This window comes from Manduca sexta, chromosome 21, assembly GCF_014839805.1.
Source record: "Manduca sexta isolate Smith_Timp_Sample1 chromosome 21, JHU_Msex_v1.0, whole genome shotgun sequence".
In the NCBI taxonomy this organism is placed as follows: Eukaryota; Metazoa; Arthropoda; class Insecta; order Lepidoptera; family Sphingidae; genus Manduca; species Manduca sexta.
Genome location: NC_051135.1, coordinates 567,057 through 592,608, shown reverse-complemented (window position 1 = coordinate 592,608; position 25,552 = coordinate 567,057). Strand labels below are relative to the sequence as shown.

The following is a 25,552-nucleotide window of genomic DNA, read 5'->3' as shown; positions in this document are numbered from 1 at the left end:
GGAGATATAAACATAATGGTAGTCAATAACCGCAAGATTACACTGAGCTAACCACAATTGCCAGTAAAGTAGGTGATACACACCTTTCATTCAACTCCAAAGGCTTTACAATCATGTTCAATAGACTAAATTACAAATTTCTTGAACACAAGTGTTGGAAAACGTCTTATTTAGCGTTAGTTTCAGTATCAATTTAGAATCAAATTTTTTGTCTCATATCAAAATATATATTTTTTTAGTATTGAGAAAATACAAACAGTTGTACATTACGACCTAATAAGCACATATTATAATTTTATAAACATACAACTTACTACGTTTTTCACAAAATATAAACTAAGTATAATTTTCAGATACGCGTGAAAAATTTGCCATAAAATAACAAAAGAGCGTACTGACAAATTAAACTATAAATACTACCTACTCATTTAAAACTAATAGCATAATAAACATGATTATTATGCTATTAATTTCAAATATGTGGCAAACAAAAAAAGTTCCAAAAAGAATTCCTTATATATATACAAGACGACGAAAAGGTGCACGGACACATACCTCTAGAACTTAGTAACTACCATAACCATATTACATTAATTATCATCGGCTGAGGACATTGCTTCATACCTTTTTCCCTTTTCAATTGTATACAGAGGTTAACACACAAATATTTAGCACTATTAAGGTAATGATTTATGGAATTTAGCGCAGTTCCATAAATCAGGCGGATACTGAATCGAACACGGGACTTCAACGTACCACATACATATCACAACTGCACCAAAGAGGTAATGTCAGTCTCAATAATTCGCTGTAGGTAATCTAGTTTAGTGAAAGATAAAAATTCCACCGCAAGATAATATAACAGCAGATATTTAGACCCATATACAGAAACGTTACTTAGCTATGGACAGCGCAATGCTATGATAATAAATCTGTTTCTTAATGCTTTCGGCATGATATCTTTCGTAGTGCCTAGGCAAAGGAGTACTATAATTTACTAATACTGAGATACAACTTTGCCTTAGATGGCTATCTGATTAATAAAGCTGAACAAAGCTAAAGAAACCTATAAAATAGCTGACACTATGCGTTCAGACAGAGTGTTCATTCTCATAGAATTCGTAATTACAGGGGTTAATTAAATCCTCCCTAATAAGTAGCATAAGACAAAGACTTAAACATCCATTTCGTTTGAATATCTTGATTGTCATTGGTCCAGTGATGAGCTTGTGAATCACATATTCGCTCCTCCACCAATCACAATCAAACAACACGGACGTTCGTGTCATTTTTTACACCAAGTTCTAGGAGACAGGCGTTTCGTCACATCAGTGATGATCGCTATCCAGTCACTTACACAACATCTCTTTTGCCCTTGATACTTAGAGATAAAACAAAAGCAGATCACCAACGCCAGTCCCTGATAGCAAGCAAACAATAAAAAAATAATTTAAAGTAAAAAATAATCAGTTGTTTCTATAAAACTGGTAAGAATCAAATATGATCGAGTTATGAATAAATCATTGTATCCCTCAGTATTATTGTTTTGGATTTAAATTTCTATTCAAGGAATACGTAAAATGCTGATGCAAGACACATAAAGTCCTGACACGAACAGAATAAAATGTAAATAGATGCACTAAAAATTTACTGCGAAAAATATCAATTCTTATTTTATGTGAATGCATATATTTTATTTACTGAATAGAGGGAAGATCCAGCTTCTTTAATTCAGTGGCAATTGTCAAGGCTCCTGCTTGAACTGGGGAGTCCTTGGTTCGATTCTTCTACCACCAAGAGAGCGTGACGTCAGAGCGGCTAGTCGCAAATCTAAGCCATATCGTACCGCAACACGTGTAAAAAAATTCTGAGCCGACCATACATTGGTGTCTGTCAAGGACAAGTATAGTAATAATACGAGACTTATATGGTAATGTATGTTATACATATTAAGGTAACTTCTGACGGAACGTGGAAACGTTACAAATATAATATACACTTCCATTTCAAAACAACGCATTCACACATCCTACGTTGTTGCTGGGGCCCAATGCTTGTTTTTCAGCTGTCACTCAGTAATGTACATACGTCTGACAACACATTATCCTTCCACGTATGTGAGACCATCCCGTCACATTCCAAACCAACAAAAACGGACGCTATTTAAAAGTTTAATCAATTTTCTGCCTTGCTTCATGATACGAAAGGCATCCAGTTACTTGCACTGCTCCCTTTTGCAGAAACACGTTGGAAATGTTAACTAATACAACCATCGGTATGCCATAAAACAAGATGACTGCACCTCATGTCCTGTACCTACGGAAATTAAATATTGCTCTCTGTATAACTGGAAACGGAGTGGAAAGTGACAGTGCTCGGAAGGAAAGCAAACAACACTTCTATAACTAGAAAATAATATATAGCTCTCTTCTGGAATGAATTTAGTGTAGATCGTCAAATGTTTCTTTGAATCGATTGGGACAATTAATCAGTCAGAATAAAGTGTTTTAACATAAATTGTAACCTGACCGAATACAAAATAATTAAACTATTATATTAATACCGCTGTAATTTTTTATTTGAGTGTTATATTTAAAGCTTCAAATAAACTTGCTGTTAACAAAAACAATCCACGTATGCCTACAAAGTAAAAATAGAACAAGAAAATTACGTAAGTATATCATGAAATATTGAAGACCATGAATAAATCCATTTTTTCCACGCCCATAGAGAGAACTAACATCAAAGTAAGCAATCCAGATGCCATCAGAAAAGCTATGAATCTAAATCAAGTGTAAGCTCATCAAAGTTTGGCGATGCTGCCCGTAGGCACTTTCAAACTCATTTTCATATTACGAAAGCTTGTGGCGCGGCTGGCGTTAGATTAAAACACAAGTTTAATGTATTTTTTGTGTCTCCAATGTCTGTTTTCATTTAAATACCGTGTCAAAATGAAGGTTTATGAGTTTAATGAGGTCAGGGCGCGTATGGATGACTTTATTTTTAATGGCTGTCGGGGCAATGGTGCGTAGCGTAATTATGTTTATCTTAATAATGTGCTGACTGTTTTTGTTTTTAACTCTTCCGAACAGTCTCATTATTGAATAAACATAAATAATATTATTAGCATCATTAGCATAGATATTATTCTTATTAATTTTCCACACTCACATAATATTATGATATTTAATAGCATGAGACCCTATTAATACAATATAAAAATACTGTAAAATAACGGAAAATAAAACTACTAATGAAATTTTCGTAGTTATATAAGTGATCTTAAATGTTATTTAGAAATTATAATAATAATTCTTATATACTAATGTGACGTCGTCCAACTTTGTTCGCCTACGTGATAAATAAAATATTTTATTTATTTTAGTTCTACAAAGCCTTTTTTATCAAAACCTCAATTTATAGCATTCACAGCAGATTAATTTCAAAACTAAAAACCAAATATTGCCGACGAAGAGTGCAAACACGGTACAGAACAGAAAGCCGTTGCGAATTTCAATTTCTTGGCAAATTTTATCGTACAATACGGTGCTCAGGATGCGGCCGGAAGCAAAACTGCAATGAATCCGTATGTATAGTGAATATAGAGCTGGTTGCTTCAACGTGAATGCTGCAGTCCATAAACTATTTGCTGTCTATTGGAAAACAAGTTTGCCGTGCTATTGTTTTAGAATTATTAAATGATTTCGAGGAATTACGAATACACCAAGTTGCATGTGTGGAACAAAGATTTGTTTAATAAATTCAGAATAAAATTCCGTAGAATGATAGACGTAATTTTCTAACATATGTAATATTTCGTAAATCTAATCTATTGTTTTAATATGACGCATATATTTACTATTCATTATCATCAGCCACAGGATGTCCACTGCTGAACATGGGCCTCCCCCAAAAATTTTCAGTTCAACCTTTTGGAAGCGGCCCGCATCCATCGATCTCCTGCGATTTTTATGAGGTCATCTGTCCACCTCCTGGGTGGTCATCCAATGCTGCGCTTCTAACTTCCTTAAGTACTGCCTTATTTTATTTTTATACTTCCTACGTAATTCCACATGTAGACGCGAGGAATAATATAATAAGGTTTTAGGAAACGATATTTTAATTCTTAATATTTTTAAAAATATTTTTTAATATCTTTGGCAAGAAGCAGTAACGCTATTTAGATTTACGCTACGGTTCGAAAAGCCAGTGTAATCACAGACATTATGACTCGTAAACATTATTTTTTGTGTGTCGGGTTAAACCAGCGAATGGGACACTAGAATCCCTTGGCTGAGCGACTGCAGGGGCCTGGAGGAAAGACGGAAGGGAATATCTGAGGAAAGGAAAGCAACCCCTTTTAGCATGGGCCAAGGGAAAAGGCCAGGAAATGTTCGCGACTCCTCATAGGCCTCAATATTTAATTACAACCTTGAGGTATACACACTGAACTGTGTAAAAATCATTATATAAAAAACGGATATTAACTACGAAAAATAGTGTTGCTTATTAGAACAATTGTCGCTTATAGATCATTTTGACCACAAACCGTGCCCTACTACTTTCCCTTACAGTTTATAGTGTGCGTAAACAGTACACGATGACGAATAGCATCGAGGGAGAACTTGGATCAGTCCCCATACCCCGCAACACCCCTCTCAAAAACTGATGGAGCGCGTCTTCGTGGATGAAATGACCTATACAATACGCCTGATAAGTACACAAAAGTTTAAACAAATTTTGAATTTGTTCAGGTGAACAAATTCAAAATTAGGTAGGTAAAAGTAGGTACTTTTATGGCTGACTGTGCACTGTAAAAAGCAATGTATTATGTACTTAACATTTCTATTCAAGGCTAGATCTTGATACTAAAGCTGTCAATGGCAAGGTGCCCTTGAAACAAGGGGTCTGCCATTGTGAACATAACCTTTGTCTTGCGTTATCAATTGTTGCGCAACTTGTATGTACAGACTAGAAATGTACAGGTTTTTATTTATACCATATGTAATGTTTTCTAGAGTGAAAGTGAATAAAGATGAACGCAATAAGGTTTTTTTTATGCGAATACTAGAAAACGGCGCCACTGCACTCTATTGGGATGACTGGGATTGAAATAGTGTCGACTGACGGGAGATGTTTCTTTCTCGCCACCCGATAAAATATTAATAACAAAGGCCGGCATAATTATGCCGGCCTGTTTGAAACGGGATATACACAGGCTCACCCCGTAACGCGACATACATGGTAGCATAGCATCATTGAGCAACATTCATCATCGTTTTCATATTTTTTCTTCAAATAATTGACTAAAATTCTCTAAAGCCTCAACTTAGTTTATTCATGTACAATCTAATTTATTGAATTTATAACATATTTTTTTTAAAAATTAATTTCATTTTATTCGATAACACGTCAAATCTATATAATTTTGAAAGCCTCTACCTAACATATATTTTATTTTATATTTACACGTATTTATAAACACAATAGCGATACAAAGCATAATGAAAACACTACACTACTATAACCACCATTCAAACACAACAATAAAATAATTCCACGTCTGAAAATATTTACAATTCTATAAATTCACCCAATTTATAATGATTATTGTAGGCAATTTTTCGCGGCATCTCCCTTATCGCCAGTACTAAATTACCACAATTTCATAGAATTACCTTCGAGGGGCTCTAAACTGTTATCTAGCCTCTTAAGGCGTTCGTATTGATTTACAGTCTGTTTCGGCAGAGATCCCGCAGGACTACCAATATCTAACTTGGAATTACTTGCGAGATTGTGCGTAATACGTGTCCTTTCGTATATGTTGACAGAGCAATTATTTGTTGACGCGTGTGTCTCATGGGAGTAGGCAGAAGACTGCATTCATGATGTGCTATTTTGCATGTTTTAGTACCTCGTCATCATATCGGACTATATATACGAGTAAATCTGATCTTTTTTTATCATACTGTCTAGGGTCATAATAAAGTAATAATTGCATACTATTTTCACGGTGAAAAAAGGGCATCATTACATCTATAACACTAATAAATTTCTATATTATCCTTATGTAAAGTCATTGCCTAGGGATAACAAATAAATTCCACTCGTCAAAAATGTTTACAATGCAAAATACTTTTAAATAATTTATGTACCATATGACGTATAAAAACCGTTTCCAGGAATATAAATTGAGTTCTAAAACCAATCCACGTACGTACACATAACACTAACTAGCCCAAACGTGTAAACACTGCATGGCATTGTTAGGAAATTTTTAACTTTACACAACCCTCGAATCTTGAGCCAGCTGATCGGAATTCTACGTGCGTGGCCGCGCATCCTCGCTGCGTGCAATCGTCCTTCGTTACTACTATAAAGTCTCGAGGTAGGATTCAATTGGTATCACTTGCAACTGTGACAATCAACCAACAATGTTCAAACTTGTGAGTATAGCGTTTAGATAACACCGTCTATAAATCTTTTGTTCTTTTCGAAATAATAATAATTTCTCTTTCGGTTTTGAATTTTGGAATTTAGGTACTTTAATATTTTTTTTTCATTCCGATAGTTTAACAAATAATTCATTTTCTCTATTTTAGTACCTTCTCTAATTACATAATCAGTGTATCAAACAAATTAAACAAATTTCACAGCATTTGAATACTTAAATAATATAATTATGTATTTCCATTATGATTATCACAATATAAAAAAAATTAACATTTTTTTTATCAGCAATACACTTTAACGCATTAGGAATTGCATATAAACCGTCATAAAATGTATCAGCGATAGCAAACACTATATTATTAATATTGCAGATACTGTATATGAAATATATATTTTTTTATTCCAGTTTATTTTCGCTTGCTTCCTCGCCCTCGCCGCGGCTTCGCCCAAGCCCGGTGTGCTGGTTGGAGGATATGCGGCGCCCATAGCCGCTGCCTATACTGCACCGGTAGCCGCTGCCTACACCGCACCCGTTGCCGCCGCCTACACCGCTCCCGTCGCCTACTCTGCCTACAGCGCGCCTCTCGCTGCCTACTCTGCCTACGGCTACGCTGCCCCTTACTCTTACTTCCTCCGTCGTTAATTCTTATTTTATCGGAAAATTATGAAAAATAAATTAGGGTAAATCCACATAAAAATGTTTTATTCTTTAATGTTGATATTTAAATCCTTTCAACAAAACACAAAACTCAAAAACAGCTGTTTGATAATATATATTTCAACTCCCAAAGTATATGACTCGCAAATTAGGGCTAAACAAGATATTTTCCAATTTAAAGAAAACATGCAATCACCGAAAACATTTTCTGAACATTTTCTCCCAAAGCAACCTCGATCAAAAACCCATTTTGGCGAATGGCAATAAAACAAGTGCGCACATATCGCGGGTTCGATTCGGGGCTACGTCAACGCAATAGCCGCCGTATCGCGGGCAATATCCGGAACAACTCGGCCCCATACATCCGACAGCATCTACCGACTGCGATAGAACTAAACTTGTTTACTTGTGTGGAATATACAGATAGCAGATATATAACAGTGCAACGTATACAAGATATGCAAAAAGGAAGCCTACACTTTTAATATTTAATTTAGTGAAACTGATTTTTCTATGGTTAAATAAAAATTAACCATGAAATAAATTATATTCTGACCAAATATAAACATCGAACGATCGTCCTACTTTACTCATAAAGCTATAATCTTATAAATGTTTTATATAACTGTTTTTGGTAATTAATTAATATAGATATAACATAACCAATGCCTTCCTTTTGTATACTCTAAAAGTATATTAAATGAATTTAAAATCTTTTAGACATAATAAAAGTTTCGGCGCTGAAATGGGAAACATCACGCAGAAGATAATAAACATAAAAATAATAATCCAACAAAGAATACTGATTCTATTGGCAGATGCTGTCACATCAAGTTATTAGATACCGTACACGAAACAAATTGCCAATTATAACATGACACATATTGATATTTTCTTATATTATCCTCGTCTCCATAAATGTTCAGAAGACATTATTCACCGAGATATAATTCTGACTAGAGGTTAAAGAAATTTTCTGCCACTGCAACTATTGAATATTATTTAATTAGATATGAAATACTATTTATTGTTACAATAAATCAAAAACGCTTAAAAAATGTTTATATTATAGTTCGGCTAGGATTATTGCAGAATTCCACAAATATAGCTGCACAAAATCAAAACTTTAAGTCATCTATATCATTTTATGTTTTACTAACAATTATTTTTTCATGGATAAAATAATCTATAAAGAATTTACTTAACTTTACATAAAGAGAAAAAAAACGATTAAAATCAATACGTAGGAGTTGATTGAATTTTTTAAAATTAGTTCAGCCTTTTCTAGCTGACTGTTATGACCACATAGAAAGCCGACGGAAAGTAACAGCTTTCGATTACGTTTTGTAGGATAAGTGAGATTTGACGCGTAACTAAACTCCCTCCATAATAATGGTGTAGAAAACCAGTGGACATCACTTAACACGAAATGACCATTAAACCAGTTACTAAAATATGATAAAACTCAACAGCGACACGCGTAATATGCTCAAAGTAATTACAAACAAATGCTTTTTACAAATATTTTATTGTTCATAAATAGGGTGTTGTGCACGACTTCGCCCGTGCGAAAATCCTTTCCGCCTACATGAGATCCTAAATCCTAACACACTGTAGCGATCATTTATTATTTTAGCTTTTGACGCACGTACGTAGATCGAAACGTTATAAGGTAAATCAATTTAAACATTGTAAAACACCATTATTCTGAGTAAAACACAGATATTGTAACTTTGACTTTTCGGACGACCAACACCGTAGTCTCCTCCGTCACCATAAAGGTTGCGGTCTTCAGAATGTCAGGAGACAATTATAATACAAAAAACCGCTATAAAATCCGAAAAATAGTTTTATTACAACACTGTAGCGATTTATAGCGGTCACCTGTACGACGCTAGCGCCATCTATTAAAAAAAACTGATTGAAATATTATCTTATATCCTATAGGACTAAATTGCCGGGACAAAAAGTAGTCTTTATGTTAATCCAGGACGTGATCTATCCGTGTGCCAAATTTCTTTCATACTCATTCGACAGTCTCTGCGTTTACCTCGAACAAACATTCAAACATTTTCAATGACTCTCGCATTTATCTTATAACTAAGAAGTAATATAAGAGAGGCCCCACACAAAGACTTTATTACCTATACTAATATTATAATATAAAGCTGAAGAGTTTGTTTGTTTGAACGCGCTAATCTTCGGAACTACTTTAAATCGTTAAATCGTTTTGGAATTTTATTCACTATCAGGAAACTACATTAACTCTTGCGGGCTATAGACTACTTTTTATACCAAGAAAATATTTACCCCGGAAAAAAGATATCGTGCGGGCGGAGCTGCATGCAAAAACTAGTAATTTATAAAATTAAATTCGGTGAAATGTACCGTGATGGAATTTTAATGAATTCTTCGAATTACTTGTTCAATGTGATTAATTACTTCTACGTACGATGGATGAGTACATTAAAATAATCTCAGATATTGCATATCAAAATTACAAGAACCTGTACGTGTTATCTCAATAACAAGCGCATGACCAACTCGAATTAGACCTCTACGGTTTCACGCCCTCCTTACAACGCCTACTCAGCCAAATCTAACCGTGACCTTCTTCAATGCAATATGTTCTGTTTTTTTACCGACACAATCATTCACACACTGCTACGTAAATTAAACCTTGTTATCTACACAGCAAGGCTTAATGTTGGATATGTAAGAGCTGAAAGTTTACGCAGGCCCACGCTTGTATTTACGCACTTGTAGATGGCAATATTATTTGAAGAGTAGGAAAAATAATCTATTGCTTTTGTACGAGTTCATTCCAAAATTCGGTTTCCTTATTTATGAAGGAATTAAATTCGTAACATCGATATATTTATAATTAAATAATCTATTTAACCAACCTTAATTGTCGTAAACAAAGTCGAATGTGGATTGGAGAAATTTCTAGACAAAAGCGGTTAGTTTAAGGCGCCTTCCTTCCAATAACAGACATGACGTTCATATGGCCTCCGTACTAGAGAATCCCGTCAAATACCAACTTATACTAAAAGATAGTAAACTTAATTACTAGCCATATAATAATATACAGAAGTTTCAAAGACTTAAACTGGTGGCTAAATCAATGTAGAAAAGTAATTTAAAAAAATAAATTCACAATTAGCTAGAATAGAATTCCGCAACTATTAAAATATATACAACATATTAATTAACTTATATTAATAGACTAGTGTACTATATCTATATAGTGTTATAATGGTAATTATAAACATATGTATATATTAAACTATGTTACAATAAACACCTACACAAATAGTATACGCGTAAATATAAGTACATCTACTTCAATATTCAAAATACCAACTCTAGCGTCATTCAAAGAACCACGAATTCGAAAATTGATGCAAAGGCCTCCATTAGGCAGCCATCATTTTTCTGAACTGGTGTACCATAGGATTTCAGAGGCAGACAGGCTTCCCGAGCAAAATGAATTCAACACTACGTCAAAGTGCGGCTTGCCAGTAACCCAAATTCGCGAAAGAACGTTTTAAAATTGGTTGCACAGTTATTTTTCGCCTTTTTGTCGTCCAAATTTCGTGGATTGCGAAAAATGTACTTTGACCGTGTAAAAAGGAACATTTTAAAGGCTGCCTATGTTTGCTATTTATAATAAATTTACATTTTTAATGAGAGCTAACGAAGTTTTCTTTAGTGTTTGTTTAACTAATCTTATCTTACTAATATTATAAATTACTGGTGATGGTAGGTTTCTTGACTGGTGGTAGGTCTCTCATATGTGAGAGTCCTCCTGGGTAGGTACCACCCAAATCTCTATTGCCGCCAAGCAGAAGCATGTAGTCATTGTTGTGTCCGGTTTGATGAACACTATAGCCAGTGTAACTACTGGACATAATAAGACTTAACATCTCATGTATCTTAGAATGGCGAGCGCAATGGGATACCAAACAAGACTTTGTAATTCAGGTTATTGGATGGTGTTTCTCTGTTTTTGGGCGATCGTATCGTTTATCATCAGGTGGACAGCAAGCTCGTCTCATCATTCAAAACAATAATAAAAATACGTGTTTGTAAATATGTTTGGATGTTAGTTAGAAGTAAATGCTGAAACAGCCGAACAGATTTCAATGAAATTTGGCATACTGGTAGACGATGTGCTGAATTAACACATAGGCTAATTCTTATCCCGGTAATCTACTGCCATGGATAATGGGATTTATAATAAAATCTCTTAAATAGATGGCGCTGACGTCGTACAAGTGATGGTATAAATCGGTACAGTACTTAGGTACTATTGTAGCGGGAAAGGCTTTTCTCGCGGGCAAAGCTGCGAGCAACACGTAGTTACCTATAGACAGCTTATTATGGAATATTATAAACTGTGATCTTTAGTATTTTCAACAATATGAAACCGTAATCATTTTTATCTTTATTTTACGGACAAGCTTAGTATCCCCATTCCCCACGGCAACAAACTATATAGAATAGCTCCTCGCTGTCAGTCACTCTGACAGAAATATTTATTCCTCCGCGGTCGACGAACCCATTCGAAAATAATTTAATCTTCACACTATTTTAGACCTTTATTTAGTCATGAAGTCAACCAAAATAATTGGAAATTGTCAACATAAAATTTTTCGGTTTTCAATTTTTTTTCTTCGTAAATAAGTATTAAAAAAAACATAATCGAACTCAGAGTAGAAAAATTAAGAAACAGTCTTTTTGCTGTAAGCACGTTTAGATTTTGTAATTTTATCAATTCTACACAAGTACTTGTATTTTATCCGGCAACAAGAGCCATTCAATTTTCAATTTGCCGCGTCCCTACGGCGTTGTATTGCTGACATGTAAGAAACCCCACTGACGGTGCATCGACAAAGGTTCCCCGGTGATCCGAAATGCCAACGCTTCTAGTTTCCAATTTTCCATACACGATAATGTTACGATATTCTGTTTCGTAAGTGTTGTTTCGCGTTTGTATGTGCAATGGTAGCTTGCAGAAACTAGCTGTTTGACAAGATAAAGAAGTGTAAGGAAATAAATAAATTATTATAATATGCCATAAGGTCTCTGAATGACGAGCTAACTAATACAAAATTTGGAATAGAAAACCCAAATCGCAACCTGAATATCGAAACTCGGTATTCAAATCATCAGACATAAAACTCGAGTATATAACTTAAAAGCGGCAATAGCCTAGTTGGTAGTGGAACGGACTGTCGAGACGAATGTGCGCAGGTATTCTTTGTGAATTATCGCTTGCTTTAACGGTGAAGGAAAACATCAAGAGGAAACCTGCATACCTGAGAAGTTCTCCATAGGAATTTTGAGGGTGTGTGAAGTCTACCAATCAGCACTAGGCCAGCGTGGTGAACTAAGGCCTAATCCCTCTCAGTAGTAGAGGAGGCCCGTGCACAACAGTGGGACAGTATTTATATACTGTCCCACGACAGTATTTATATAATACAAGGCTGATATGGTTATTATATTACTTAAGGTATCAGTGGTGAAGGGTCCACAAATCCCAAGTCCTGCTGCCTTCTCTTTCTTAATTTATGTAAAATATAATTATCATTAGAACGATTGGCACACCGCATTCATGCATATTAGTACTTACCTGTATGTTGTCGAGTTTCGTTTCGGAAAAATACGCCCTTCGCGTTTGTTAGGTATGATTAAATGTTATATAAGGTTTTGCTCACGGCTTTCCCCCTGTTGAAGAAGCTTTCCTAAGATAAAAAGGCCTACACAACTGTAGCGACCCACTGCGCCGCCATTACTACGTCAGCGCCGTATATTCCAAAAGCCATATTAAAGACTTCAATTATTTCCCACGTGAGTAAATCCCCGAGATGAAAACAGCCTATGTGTTAATCCAGGATATGATCCTATTTTATCCAATTCTATTCAGATTCTAACAAACATGAAAACATTTTAAAAACCTTTTTTTTATAACATTTATATGAAGTAAGAACCAAGAATCAGAGAACCAAAATTACCAACATAGCTCTGAAAGTTGGTAGAATTAAATGGCAATGAGCTGACCACATATGTCGAAGAACATATAACCGCTGGAGTAAAGGTATTCTGGTGTGGAGACCGCGTCTGGGCAAACGTAGCGTGGGGTGCCCTCTGGCTAGATGACGGGACGAGAGAGTAGGCAGCGACTGAATGCATAAAGCAGCAGACTGGGGTCTGTGGCGTACCTTGGGAGATGCCTATATCTAGCAATGGACTGCAACGGGCTGATGATGATAATGATGATGCTGAAGTAAGATAAGATTTGCTTTGGCACATAACTGAATCTAATAATATAATCAAAAGAATTCCTATTCAACGAGTTAAAAAGGTCTGTGTATGACGATGATGATTGAAGTTTAATTAAATTTAATAAACGCGGCATTTTCTATAAAAGCTTTAACAAATCCACTACATTGGTTAACAAGTTACACTTCATACTCGGTAACAACAAAAGTTTAAAATTAATTTATTACTTTATCCTAGACGTTTTTAGTGATGGTATTTTGTCGTGTTTATCGAGAGTTAAAAGTTATATTATCGATAATTTATTTATCGACAATATTTATGACCAAATTATTTTATAGGAACATTTAGACACACATACAACATCACGCATTTATCCCCGAAGGGGTATGCAGAGGCGTAACCAAGGCACACACCATTCCCAAGTGTGTTCCGTCCCATGATGTGATAGGGGGCGAGCCTCTCGCCATATCAGGCACAAATTCCAGACTGCTGGCTGATACTGAGTAGAAAACCCCAAATATAAATTTGCCCGACCTGGGATTTGAAACCAAGACCTCAGAGCGCTGTCGTACCGCACATACAGTACAACTACGCCACCGAGGCTTTATAGGAACAGCTCCATACTATATACTGACCAATTAAAAGAAAGAAAGAAAAGAGTTTTATTATTGGCACAAAATGCAGTTATAACACATAAAGTACTTTTTTTTATATACAATTGCTGTATACCAGCCTATTCTACTAAGAAAATGTAGAAAATTAATTCATTCTTTAATCACTGGTATAAACATTTTGATCATTACAAATCTCCTGAAGACAATTGTTATTCCCCAATGATTCTTTAATAAAAAGGTTACTGCGTCATAGACGTCTTCTTGTGGCACGCTAAAGTCGACCTAATTAGCATAATCAGCCTTAATATCACGTTAGCGTCGATTGAAGTTTGTCGTCTAACAAATGTACCATAAAATGTCCTATATGATGGTAATGGAAATAAGGACTGAATCTTCTACTTTCACGTGTCATTATAGTTTGTTATAATAGTAATAACGCATCTAAGTGCCAATAATGCAGCGTTTTTGAAAGCCGACTGCTGTACCGGTGCCATTATACCAGCGTTTTTAAAAACCAAGTACAATGCGGGTGCCCTATCTACCAGTGGCGGAAGGTGAAATTTTCCGAAAGAGAACCCCACAAACATATAGATACTAATATGCATGGATGCGGTCTCCAAATCATTCTAATGATAATTCGATTCATAAAAGGAAGCCGACAATAACTGGGTTATCCAAGCCCTTCGCCACTGCTCTCTACTATCATTATTATTCCCTATAAACTGCAAGAATTTTTCATCTAACCTATACAAAATAAATGTGGAATGCTGGCTTCATTCGGTCCCATACAGTCCATAAGGTATCGTGAGATACTTTGCCGGTTCGTTGCCTTGAAGAGAACGGATTGCACTTCAAATCTACCGTAAAAAGATTTATCTACAAGATGTGAGCTTTGTCGCAAAACTCTCATGCGAATCGCATTTAGCTTGATTAACTTCTTTGTGTTTATTTAGCTCTACACGAAATTTGAATGATGTAAAATATCGCTAGTAAATTTATATTTTAAGTGCAAATGGAGTCGTGTGAAGGACTGTACATATTAATTGAAAGCATATAATTTTATTATTAAGTTTATGGTTTTAAGCGAGATTAGCGGTGGCCAATTTGGAAGTAAAATGGACTGCCGAGTCGAATGTCCGCAGGTTCAAAACCCAAAGGCACACCTCTGACTTTCTAAAGTTATGTAAGTATTATTTGTGAACTATATATACCTTTTCATGATGAAGGAAAACATCGTAAGAAAGCCTGCCTAGCTCAGAAGTTTTCTATAAGAATTTTGAGGGTATGTGAAGTCTGCCAACCCACACCATCACCGTGGACTAAGGCCTAATCCCTCGCAGTATTAGAGGAGGTATGTGTCCAACGATGGGACAGTATATAACGCACCGCTAATATTTTTATTATATTAGGTACGATTTACTTAATACGGCATTTGTCTTCTTGAGCTGTTAAGTTTAAAGAAGTTTGTTTTAGCTCCAACTTAGCGAACGTTATAGCTACCCTTTCAATGTAAATTGACTTTTCATTGTATATTACTTTTCAATATACCTGTTATTATTAAGTAACTATTTCCAAACTAAAAGGCTTGACACTATTTTTAATAACTAATACAGTAATACTAAAATATGGATAGTGTAGATCACTTACTAACAACTAGGTAAAGACGAGTTTTATATTGTATTGGTCACAACGTTCAAACATGACCCGCGTCCTAACATAATATTAGAGTCAAACAAGTTTGAGTACTTGCGTAGGACGCGATGCGTTACTACACTTGCACTCTATAGTAACAATCAAAGAACATGGTGATGGAGTCTCAAGTATCAAGTAGTATTTTGTACAATTAGTAGCAAAACGTATTCAAAACTTCAAATCGCCTGTACGCATTAGTTTCAATTGTTTTTTTTTTTTTCTTTAAGCAAACCTTTAACATGTACTTTAACTTTTAATGTAACAAAACAAAATTGGTATGAACACAAAAGTGTATAGGCGATTTGAAATTTTGAATTTATTCAGCTACTTATGAGACTGACTGTATTAGTAAACGTTCCCATTGCAATAAAAAACCACATCAGACAGAAAACGTGGCTGGGATAATCATGATGCATGATGACCATGTGCTCTTGAAGTGCGAATTACTATCCCAATATATAAACATCACAAAAACTGTCACACGTAGCTTGGCGCGGTAGTTCAATACGCGACGTGAATATTACACCCAACCAGGCTCTCAGTCTTTGGCCTTTACTGGGCTCAATTTCTAACTACGGATTGAAACTGAACAGAAAAGCCCATCAAAAGATAATCTCAGCAAAGGTCGGAGATGAGAACTCCCGAATACAACTCCCTCATCGAAGTAACTAATGTAACAAGCAATCAACATAGTTTTTCTACAACATAGTACTACCCAGGTGAGCCAGACCTCTCATGCTACAGACAAATGTCTACAATACTGCTCTAACATTCGCTAGTCAGCATTATAGATTGTTGTAATCCTTTACGTAGAATCGAGGATTCTGCAGGATCGGTTATACGAAGCGCATAATCTCACGTATAGTTATGATATTCCCTTAAACCAAACTGAGTGTAATTGAAGAATAGAAATCCGTCCTATTTCAGATTTATAAATAGATTCTTCAATTATTTCAATTTGCTGAAAGTTGGCATGACTGGCATTTTATATGTACAGAAAACAATACCGATTTAGAATAAATGCGTTACTATTAATTAAACAAAATAATTCCACAAACAAATTAACCAAATAATCTGTAAAAAATTATCTATCGTTCCACGCCTTTTTATCCTCGGCAGGATAGGTAGAAGCGCAATTTCTGCACTCAGTTTTTATCGATGTATTTCTATCCATAATAAAAAAGTATATAATTACTATAACAGGTATTGTTATTACAATACCTGTTATAGTAATTAATTAAAAACCATTGTTTTAAATACAAAATTTAGATTTGTTACATATTTTTCTCTAATAAAATTGCTTTCCAAACTTCTAATAAACTAAAAAACTAAATTGAAAATACTATGTAACATTTTGTGGATTATAGAAATATTTCTAAAATATTTTTCCATCAAATTCTAGTGCCAAACGAAACCCACAAATCTATTTCTCGGAAACGTTCAGTACTGCAAGCCAATCAATGTTTCAAACATTTTGGCTTCTGGCTTATAGTATAACCTCTTATTTTTCGTTGCAAACGATTACGCAGTTATTTAATAATACTCCAGCTTTTAACTATAATACGATATGACGAACTTTGTTTCGTGTAACACAATTACCAAAGCCATAAAAAACGTGTTTTATTCAATTTAAGACTAAATTTAATCGTCCAAATGCATCATGATACTAGTGGTACTGACAAAGGTGAATTTGTATATAAATATCTGTAGGTTTAAAAATTCGCTGGCCCACTATTTGTAATACTAATTTGTACTTACGTTGTAAAATTTGATAACAAAATTTAATGCTGATAAAAATAGAAATCAGAATAAATCAGGGTTCCTCCTTTATTTATTTTTCGGAATTATTGAACAATTTTACTAAATAAGACTTAAATATGATGTGAAATACATAATTCAATGTTCACATCAAATATAACATGGAACCTTGTAGAAATGAGCCAGAGAATTGGATCCAAGATTTGCCTTACATTGCAAAATCAAAAAATATTATACATCTGAAAATAATCTCTAACACTACTGACATAAATATTAAAACTCCAATGCCGTTGTTACTTTAGGTAGTTAAGAAAATTCGGCTTCAGTCCCGCTGACTGTAAGGATTTCCGGTACCATCGAACCCGTGCAAACAACCATCGTATAGATGTCTTAAGTTACACACGGTAAATCAATTTACGCTAGATTTGTGAGAACAGATCCGTGTAGACCGAGAGCTATACATGCGATATAAAAAAGTTATTTTTATAATACAGAAAAATAAGGATATCTATTGTATTTCAACTTCAAGTATCAAATAATAGCGAAGCATAACTTTAATATATATAACATACTTCTGTGTTGTTTTATGCCTATCAAAAATAAATAAATAAAAATATAATATACTATTGATTAACGTGAGTCGTTGCATCATTCAATAGCGTACTAACAAAAACAATATCAACTGTGCTATCCAAATAAAACGGACTTTACGCAGACTACGATACAAATATGAACATAAAAGATGTATTAAGTTTTAAAATTAACATGTAGAGTATTTTTCTATGTTTATGCGAATGTTAGATATTGAAATAAAACTATTTTCAAATTTCATTGGAGACTTTTATATAATAATTTTCTTCCGACGTTTCGAAGACTGCAGCCTTCATGGTCACGGGGCGGACTGAGATGTCGGTCGTCGGAAAAATCAACGTTTTACAATTATACATATATTTTATTTATATGTATATTTTTACAAAAGTATATATATATTTTATACAATTTTTAAAAATCGTTTTATTTCCATGATTAACATAGATCAAATTCTATGCCTCATTGATTAAACAACTGAACTTAATTTCGCTATTTTGCGTTTTATTGAGTACAATAAAACCTCAGAAACAAACGTACACTAGCTCCTGTCATATCCGATAACATACAATGCTGAGCCCGTTGTCTACGGATCATATTGTATCCAACACTTAACGCTGCGCGCTGGTATTGTGTTATTGAAAGGATTTAGTATCGAGCTCATTTCTAAAACTCTCCTTTTCTAAAGTAAGCTAGCGAGATAGCTAATTTAAAACGTATTCTTCTGTTCCGACAAGTTGTGTTTACGATTTAACATGCCTTTGTTGGTTTAAAGTCAGAGGTTCCCAAACTTTTTTCTCATAGACCTCTTTACCGATTTTGCTGGTTCCGATGGAGCTTCTTTTTAAGTTTCGCAGAGAAAGTGCATTACAACTATCGCTAAACCATCGCGGGTCGTTATTTTGGGGTCGCCATGCCTCTTACGACCCCTATCTACATGGATAGATGAAGACAAGGCGACATTTTAGTTCTTTACTATCAACACTAGATAAATTTTCATAGACCCCCACTTACGATTTGTGAACCCATCTCCTGGTCATATGCCAACGTAGAACGCCGTCGATTCTTCCGTGGACCCCTGGGGGCCCTGGACCACTTTGGGAATCAATGATTTTAAGTGTATTTAATATTGCGCACTTGACCTAACCTGTTTTGAGCATTGTTTTAGTGATTTTAATTTGATTATGGTTATCTTTTGTACAATTAAAAAGTGATAATATTAAAAGTAGAGATCATATTTAATTTATAATTTGCTTTTGACATTTTGCAAATGGTCATCGTAAACCTACGAGGCATTTGTAAATTAACAAATTATAATATACAATTGTGCAAATATATCTATCAATACAGATAAACCAATTCCGGCACTGTATTTACAATCCTAAATCCGCAAATGAAATATTAATGTAATTGTTAAAAGTTAAATTAAATTGAACGCCCACAATATTTCCTAAATGACAATTAATGAAACATGTAATTAAAATTACTCTTTAAATTAACATCAGCGACATCATTCCCGTAACAAAGTCCCGAGGTAATGGACCGGACGAGCGATGTCATTTAATGAATTTAACAAAATGATTGAAAGCATTGTAATTCATTTTTGGCAAATTATTTTTTAAAGAGCTCTTAGGTGTAAGTTAATGGTCATTGATTTGGTACTGGCTGTACTTTTGTTTTTTTTTTTTTATTTATAATTAGTGGATATATTTTTTTAATAATGGCGGGATTTTTCAAATTTAGATTTTAAATATTACTTATTTGTCTATAATATAAAAAATAACTCCAAGAAATTTAACAGCCTGTCCATTAAATAATGTACGACTATTTATATAATTATAATTATTTTCTTTTAAAAAAGTACTTATAGGTTCGAAATTCAGTCAAACTATAAGTAAGTAAAATTTCATCACATTTTAAACCCTAATGCAAAAAACATTTTTTTATAATGCATATCCGTTTGTATCTGGGTATATCCGTTTTTAACGAGGCCGACATAATTCTGTTAACTGACGAGAGACAATCATCTCTGTAACATTTTATCTGAACCCCAATCCGCTTGCCTTCAGGTGTAGTAGGGATTCATTTCCGTGCCTTAAAAAAACATTTCCAGGAAAAATTGGCTCTAGTAGTGATCCGAGAGTCCCATTAACTTTATTCCGAAAGTTACTAAGCAAATTGTAAGAATTCCGTCTATATCATCGAGATCTACATCATTTTAAGATTACTCTAATTGGAAAACTTTACGATCCACTTACAAATTATCATCGAGTGCTGTTTCTAGGAATCTTTAGATAATTATTCGTCTGGAGTTCTCTTGTACTTTTAGATAACAATTTAGATTAAGATTAAAGTGTTTGGAAGTTTTCTATCACAGTGCTTTGTAAAACAGTATAGCAGACTTTATTTCCAGGACGAATTAAGCGTTATATTTTTTTCAAATGAATCCAATAGATATGATGGACCTGCAGAACTTGACATTGCACAAAAACCAGAAATATCGAATATAAATCCTTAATTCAATAATCAATTAATCTCTCCGGAAAATAAGTTTTTGGGTTATAATTGCGATTATGTACGTTGTACATAATGTGTGTCCGGTTATAACCTTTTTAAAAATAAAATACATAAATATACGTACGTATACAACAAACCAACGTGGAAGTCGCATAAAGACATAAAATAATAACGATGAAACTATTTTGAATTGCCAAAAAAAATTACACAATAATAGGCTTAGAGATATTTGCTTTCTTTAACAATTATTGCCCATTTTCAAATAATACAACCTCGCAACACTCGATCGTAACTCAAACATATAAAACATTTATTTAAATGATTATGAAAACTATTTTTCACCACTCTTATCAAATGTCATTTCGACTTGTGTCACCAGACAATCATTTATCAAGTAATAAAGTCTAGATTTGCACAGAATAAACTTGATAAATACCATAAATTAGTTAGAATAATAAGCCTGCGACGGAGTTCAAACACCTCTATTCATAAATATATTAGAAATTACAAGTTATGACATCAATACGACGATGTTAATTATCCCCTAAAAGCCATAGTAACTCGGACCCCTTATATATTTCCAGAGAATGAACATCTTTCTCATTGACAAACTCAGGTTAAAATAATCACATACTACGTAATTCAAAGTGGTCCTTCAACTTAAAGAATAAAAAACAAAATAAACAGATAATTTCACTTTTTTTTATCGTCCAAAATAAAATGTTATCACTCGTCCACAATGTTTGTGCTTTAGATTACCTGTTCTTTAATAAGTCATTTTATTATAAATTTCAGCGGTTATCTTTGTTATTGTTGATCACCACTAAACGTAGAAAAATATATCTACCAAACCAAAAAACGTAGTAAAGCCTTATAATAAAATGGACGACAACCACAAGAAATATCCCTGTTCCACAACTAACAATTGTAGAATTCCGTTCTGAAACTTATAGAGCAGTATTTAACTAGACGAACAATCTAGTTAGGCATATCGAACTTGGAGAATCAAATGCAAGTTAGCCAGGCGACGTTCAGAAACTTTCAGAAATGGTCACGTCCGTCGGATTTGCCTTAAGAACGACTCACCGACGTAGGTTTGCTAAGTTTAAATATGGCCGCCATTCGAAGAAGTACTGACAATGGGCAACGTAGATTCCAATTTTAAAATTAAACAAATTTTGCGACGTTGTATTTTGCTAAATTTATCATTATCAATTATGGTTATAAAATTTGAAATGTTTTAATATTTTACAACCTTAGTCAGGCCTTTTACCCCCGAAGTGGTAGGCATAGGCGCAAATGATGCACCCACTTTCCAACATGTATATTCCGTCCCACGGTGTAAAAGGGGGCGAGCCTATCGCCATATCAGGCACAAATTCCAGATTCAGGGCCGATACTGAGTAGAAAAATTTAATATCACTTTACCCGACCCGGGACCTTAACACTGCGGTCGAACCGCCATACAACAAGGCCACGGAGACAGTCCGTTTAATATTTTACTTTTAATGTACTAAAATCATTACTTTACCAGCTTTCTTTTAAGTAACATCGGCAGAATATTAGGAGTTCTAGTATTTTTTTTTTATTTATTACAAAATCTCGGAGCCCAATAATCCGTACTAACTTTGTTCCACACTTTATTTAATCGATATAAAACTATTTTTATGTTTTTAACGCGTTTTTTTTTTAATAATTATGTAATGTAATTAGTTATTGTAACGTAGACTTTTCAGACGATCTACGCCTCAGTCTACCCCTTGACCAGAAGGCTTGCAAAGATTTCGAAACTTCGTAAAAAACACATACTTAATATAAAAAACCGCGATAAAACCCGAAATTAATATACAATATTAATAAATACTCAACCATAACTATGATGTACCCATAAGTATAGCAGCATACTTATGGGTCACTCTTTAAAATAATATCTCATATCCGCTTGTTGCCTTTCCTTATGACATAAAACTACTTACGTTTGAGTTATATTTATGTTATTATGTAAATGTGACAATATTATTTTCTAATATGAAAATCAGGCAATAATAGGGTACCGGACTCATTTTTGTTCTTAACAATTATCCAATATTTACATAATATAAATTATAACACCCAAGAAATTATTAAAATCCAGTGAAAAATCAACAAGTTATAAGCATTTGAATTTCGGTGGAAGGGGTAATTAACAAGAAACAGAAAAGAGACAAAATATCCACATGTGACGTCATCGGGAATTACGACGCGTGCGAAAAAAAGAGACGAAGCGATATCCCCACATTGCGCCCATTTCTGCACGTTACAATATTTTAAATATGAATTACTCGCTAATTTTTAACCAATTTTTATGCTGTTTTCGCAGAAGTGCTTCTTTTTCGTATTTAAAGCCATTACACATAGAATAATGTACAAAATCAAGCATAGGCCGGTCCCCTATTGAATATATATTTAAACTTCGTCTCGACATATATTTTCTTTTAATAGTTAACTGAATAATTATTACTATAAAATACAAATAACGTACGGGGAAAACATACTGAGAGTTACATCAAAATGTTATGCAATTAATTGGGCAAATTAAGTTCCCCGTAAAATGCTCTTATACAAGAGTCTATTGAAATTGTTCAATTATATTAATTAGTAAATGATTATAATTGCGGGATCCGTGTTTTTCTACTGACGTAACTTATACAAATATAAACAATAATATTACATAATGTATACGAATGTTTATACTTTACATAAATATGAATGACCAATAAAGTATTAAAATTACACATTAGTATATATATTTTTTATACCTACGGACACGGCTAAGTGGTAAGTGGAGTGGGGTCCAATAAAATGTCGACTGACGAGAGATGATTTACACACAATTATGCCGGCCTGTGGGAACTGGATATACACAGGCTGATCGTGGAACGGGACATACTTACGTGGGCACTATGGCGGGTTTTAACACATGTGTACGGTGGTCGCTAACCAGGCGGATATAAAATATATCTTACCAATAGCAAATCCAGAATATACGTATTTATAGATTGATTCGATTTCTTGTGTATTATTTCTGTAATCTGTAAATTGAACTAACCTTCCAACTCTCTTTAATGCATAACAAAAGTGATGTAATTCAAATAAATATGATTTATTTTAACTATAAATAGAAGATATGATTTACCTCACCAATCTTTTAATTTAACAAAATATGTTAGTAAGTAATTTACAAGAAATAATGTTTCCTAAAAGCCTATAATTAAAGAGGGATCAGAGGTTTGATAATTCACTGACCTTTAGGAAGGGATCCGTGTATAAATCTGTAACAAAATTACATAATCATTACAAATAATTCAAGAAATTGGCATTCAAGAATGGTCTACGAAAGGGTCTAAAAATATTTTATTTCATAAAATGTTTTGCTTTTTTCTGTATAGCTTTTTCCTGTCTTATAGTTAATTACTATACTTCTTGATATACATGATATAGCACATGTATGTCAGAATGGAGTTAGGATTATCTCTCTTATCAATGAACGTTGTTAATCTCTACTAATGTTTATCATGAAAATCGTAAGACCCATATAATATTATTTGTATTATTTGTAGGTCACTACAACATTAAGGTCATAGCTTAAGATCCATTTTTATATGACGAAATTTTAAAGGCCGAAATATCCATGCATATTAATTATTTTTACGTTTTTCTTTCAACTGCGAGAACTAATCACTAACTAAACGTGAATTTAAATTCTTTACTTGCCAATACTTGTTTAGTTACCCAGATTAAAGGTGAAACAAAATGTATGAAAAATGGACCTTAAGCTATAACCTTAAAGCGTTCCAAAAAAGAAAAGAAAAGAAGTAACGATAGAGTATAATATACAAGATTACTATTCTAACAATTATTTTATGTTGACTTCGTTTGAAATAACTTTGTAATTTTGTCTTACTTTATCATTCAACACGGTGTCAAAAGCTAAAACAATCTAAAATTTTATATAATTGTAAAAAGTAGGGAGATATTGACTTCTCCCCCCTCCCACCCTGTAACGATGAAGACTGCAAAGTATTCGAAACATTGGAAAATTAAAATTTAAAAAAACCGCGACAAATTCCGTAAAATTGTGTAATTATAATGTTCTAACATTCGCGTAAACATAAGAAAACATTATACTTTATCTTGTTTAAAGTAAACGTGTAATACGGCTCTGAACCCAGCTACTCTACCGCTTTTAATATCACAGAGCGAGAACAGAGCTCACCGCATGGCAAGTTCGCTGTTCAAACTGTTTTGAAGTCGGCTCAATAACTTGCTGAACAGGTGTTGGGAACTTTGAGAGAAACAATTGCAATACTCGACTAAATATCCAGACTTACTGACTGTATGGAAATTACTCTCCAAGTGTATTGTTTTCTCACATCAATGGCTGCATTACGTTTTGTTATAACAATAGAAATAGTTTTATACTAGTAAGTTGTAATTTGCAAATATTTAAAAAGTAAACACACGGTCTTATACTAAATACCTTTGTATTAAACAATTTATTATATGTATTATCTAATGAAATCTCCAATAAATAAAAAAAAGGATAACTAATTGATGGACTTGCACTTCGACGCGCTTTTGTTACAATGTGCAATTTTATCACCTTATATTAAATTTTGGCAAAGAATAGCTACAATTTACTTCTACATATTTGAGTTGCTTAGGATTAGAATTAAACCTAGAATCTCACATTCCGTAGGTTAGTAGCTGCCACTAGAATAATATGACAATCTTATTACGTGAGATCTATATCTATACTATTATATAAAGCTGAAGAGTTTGTTTGAACGCGCTAATCTCAGGAACTACCGGTTCAAACTGAAAAATTCTTTTTGTGTTGGATAGCCCTTTGTTCGTGGAGTGCTACAGGCTATATATCATCACGCTATACCCAATAGGAGCGGAGCAGTAATGGCTAATCTTAGGAACTACCGGTTTGAAGTGA

At 33.8% G+C, this 25,552-nt stretch overlaps 2 protein-coding genes across 2 annotated transcripts in view; one reads left to right on the top strand and one right to left on the bottom strand.

Annotated features, from left to right (window-relative positions):
* Positions 1-23,875, bottom strand: part of LOC119190036 (protein artichoke-like) — a 61,925-nt gene extending 38,050 nt beyond the window's left edge. The window contains 1 exon segment of the mRNA XM_037441036.1: positions 23,854-23,875. The gene's annotated coding sequence lies outside the window, so the exon portion shown is untranslated.
* LOC115447365 (pupal cuticle protein C1B) lies at positions 6,395-7,151 on the top strand. Its single transcript, XM_030174397.2, has 2 exons — positions 6,395-6,446; positions 6,860-7,151. The coding sequence occupies exons 1-2, from the start codon at positions 6,435-6,437 to the stop codon at positions 7,094-7,096; spliced, it is 249 nt and encodes an 82-aa protein (XP_030030257.1). The 5' UTR covers positions 6,395-6,434; the 3' UTR covers positions 7,097-7,151.
* Positions 23,876-25,552: the final 1,677 nt, after the last annotated feature.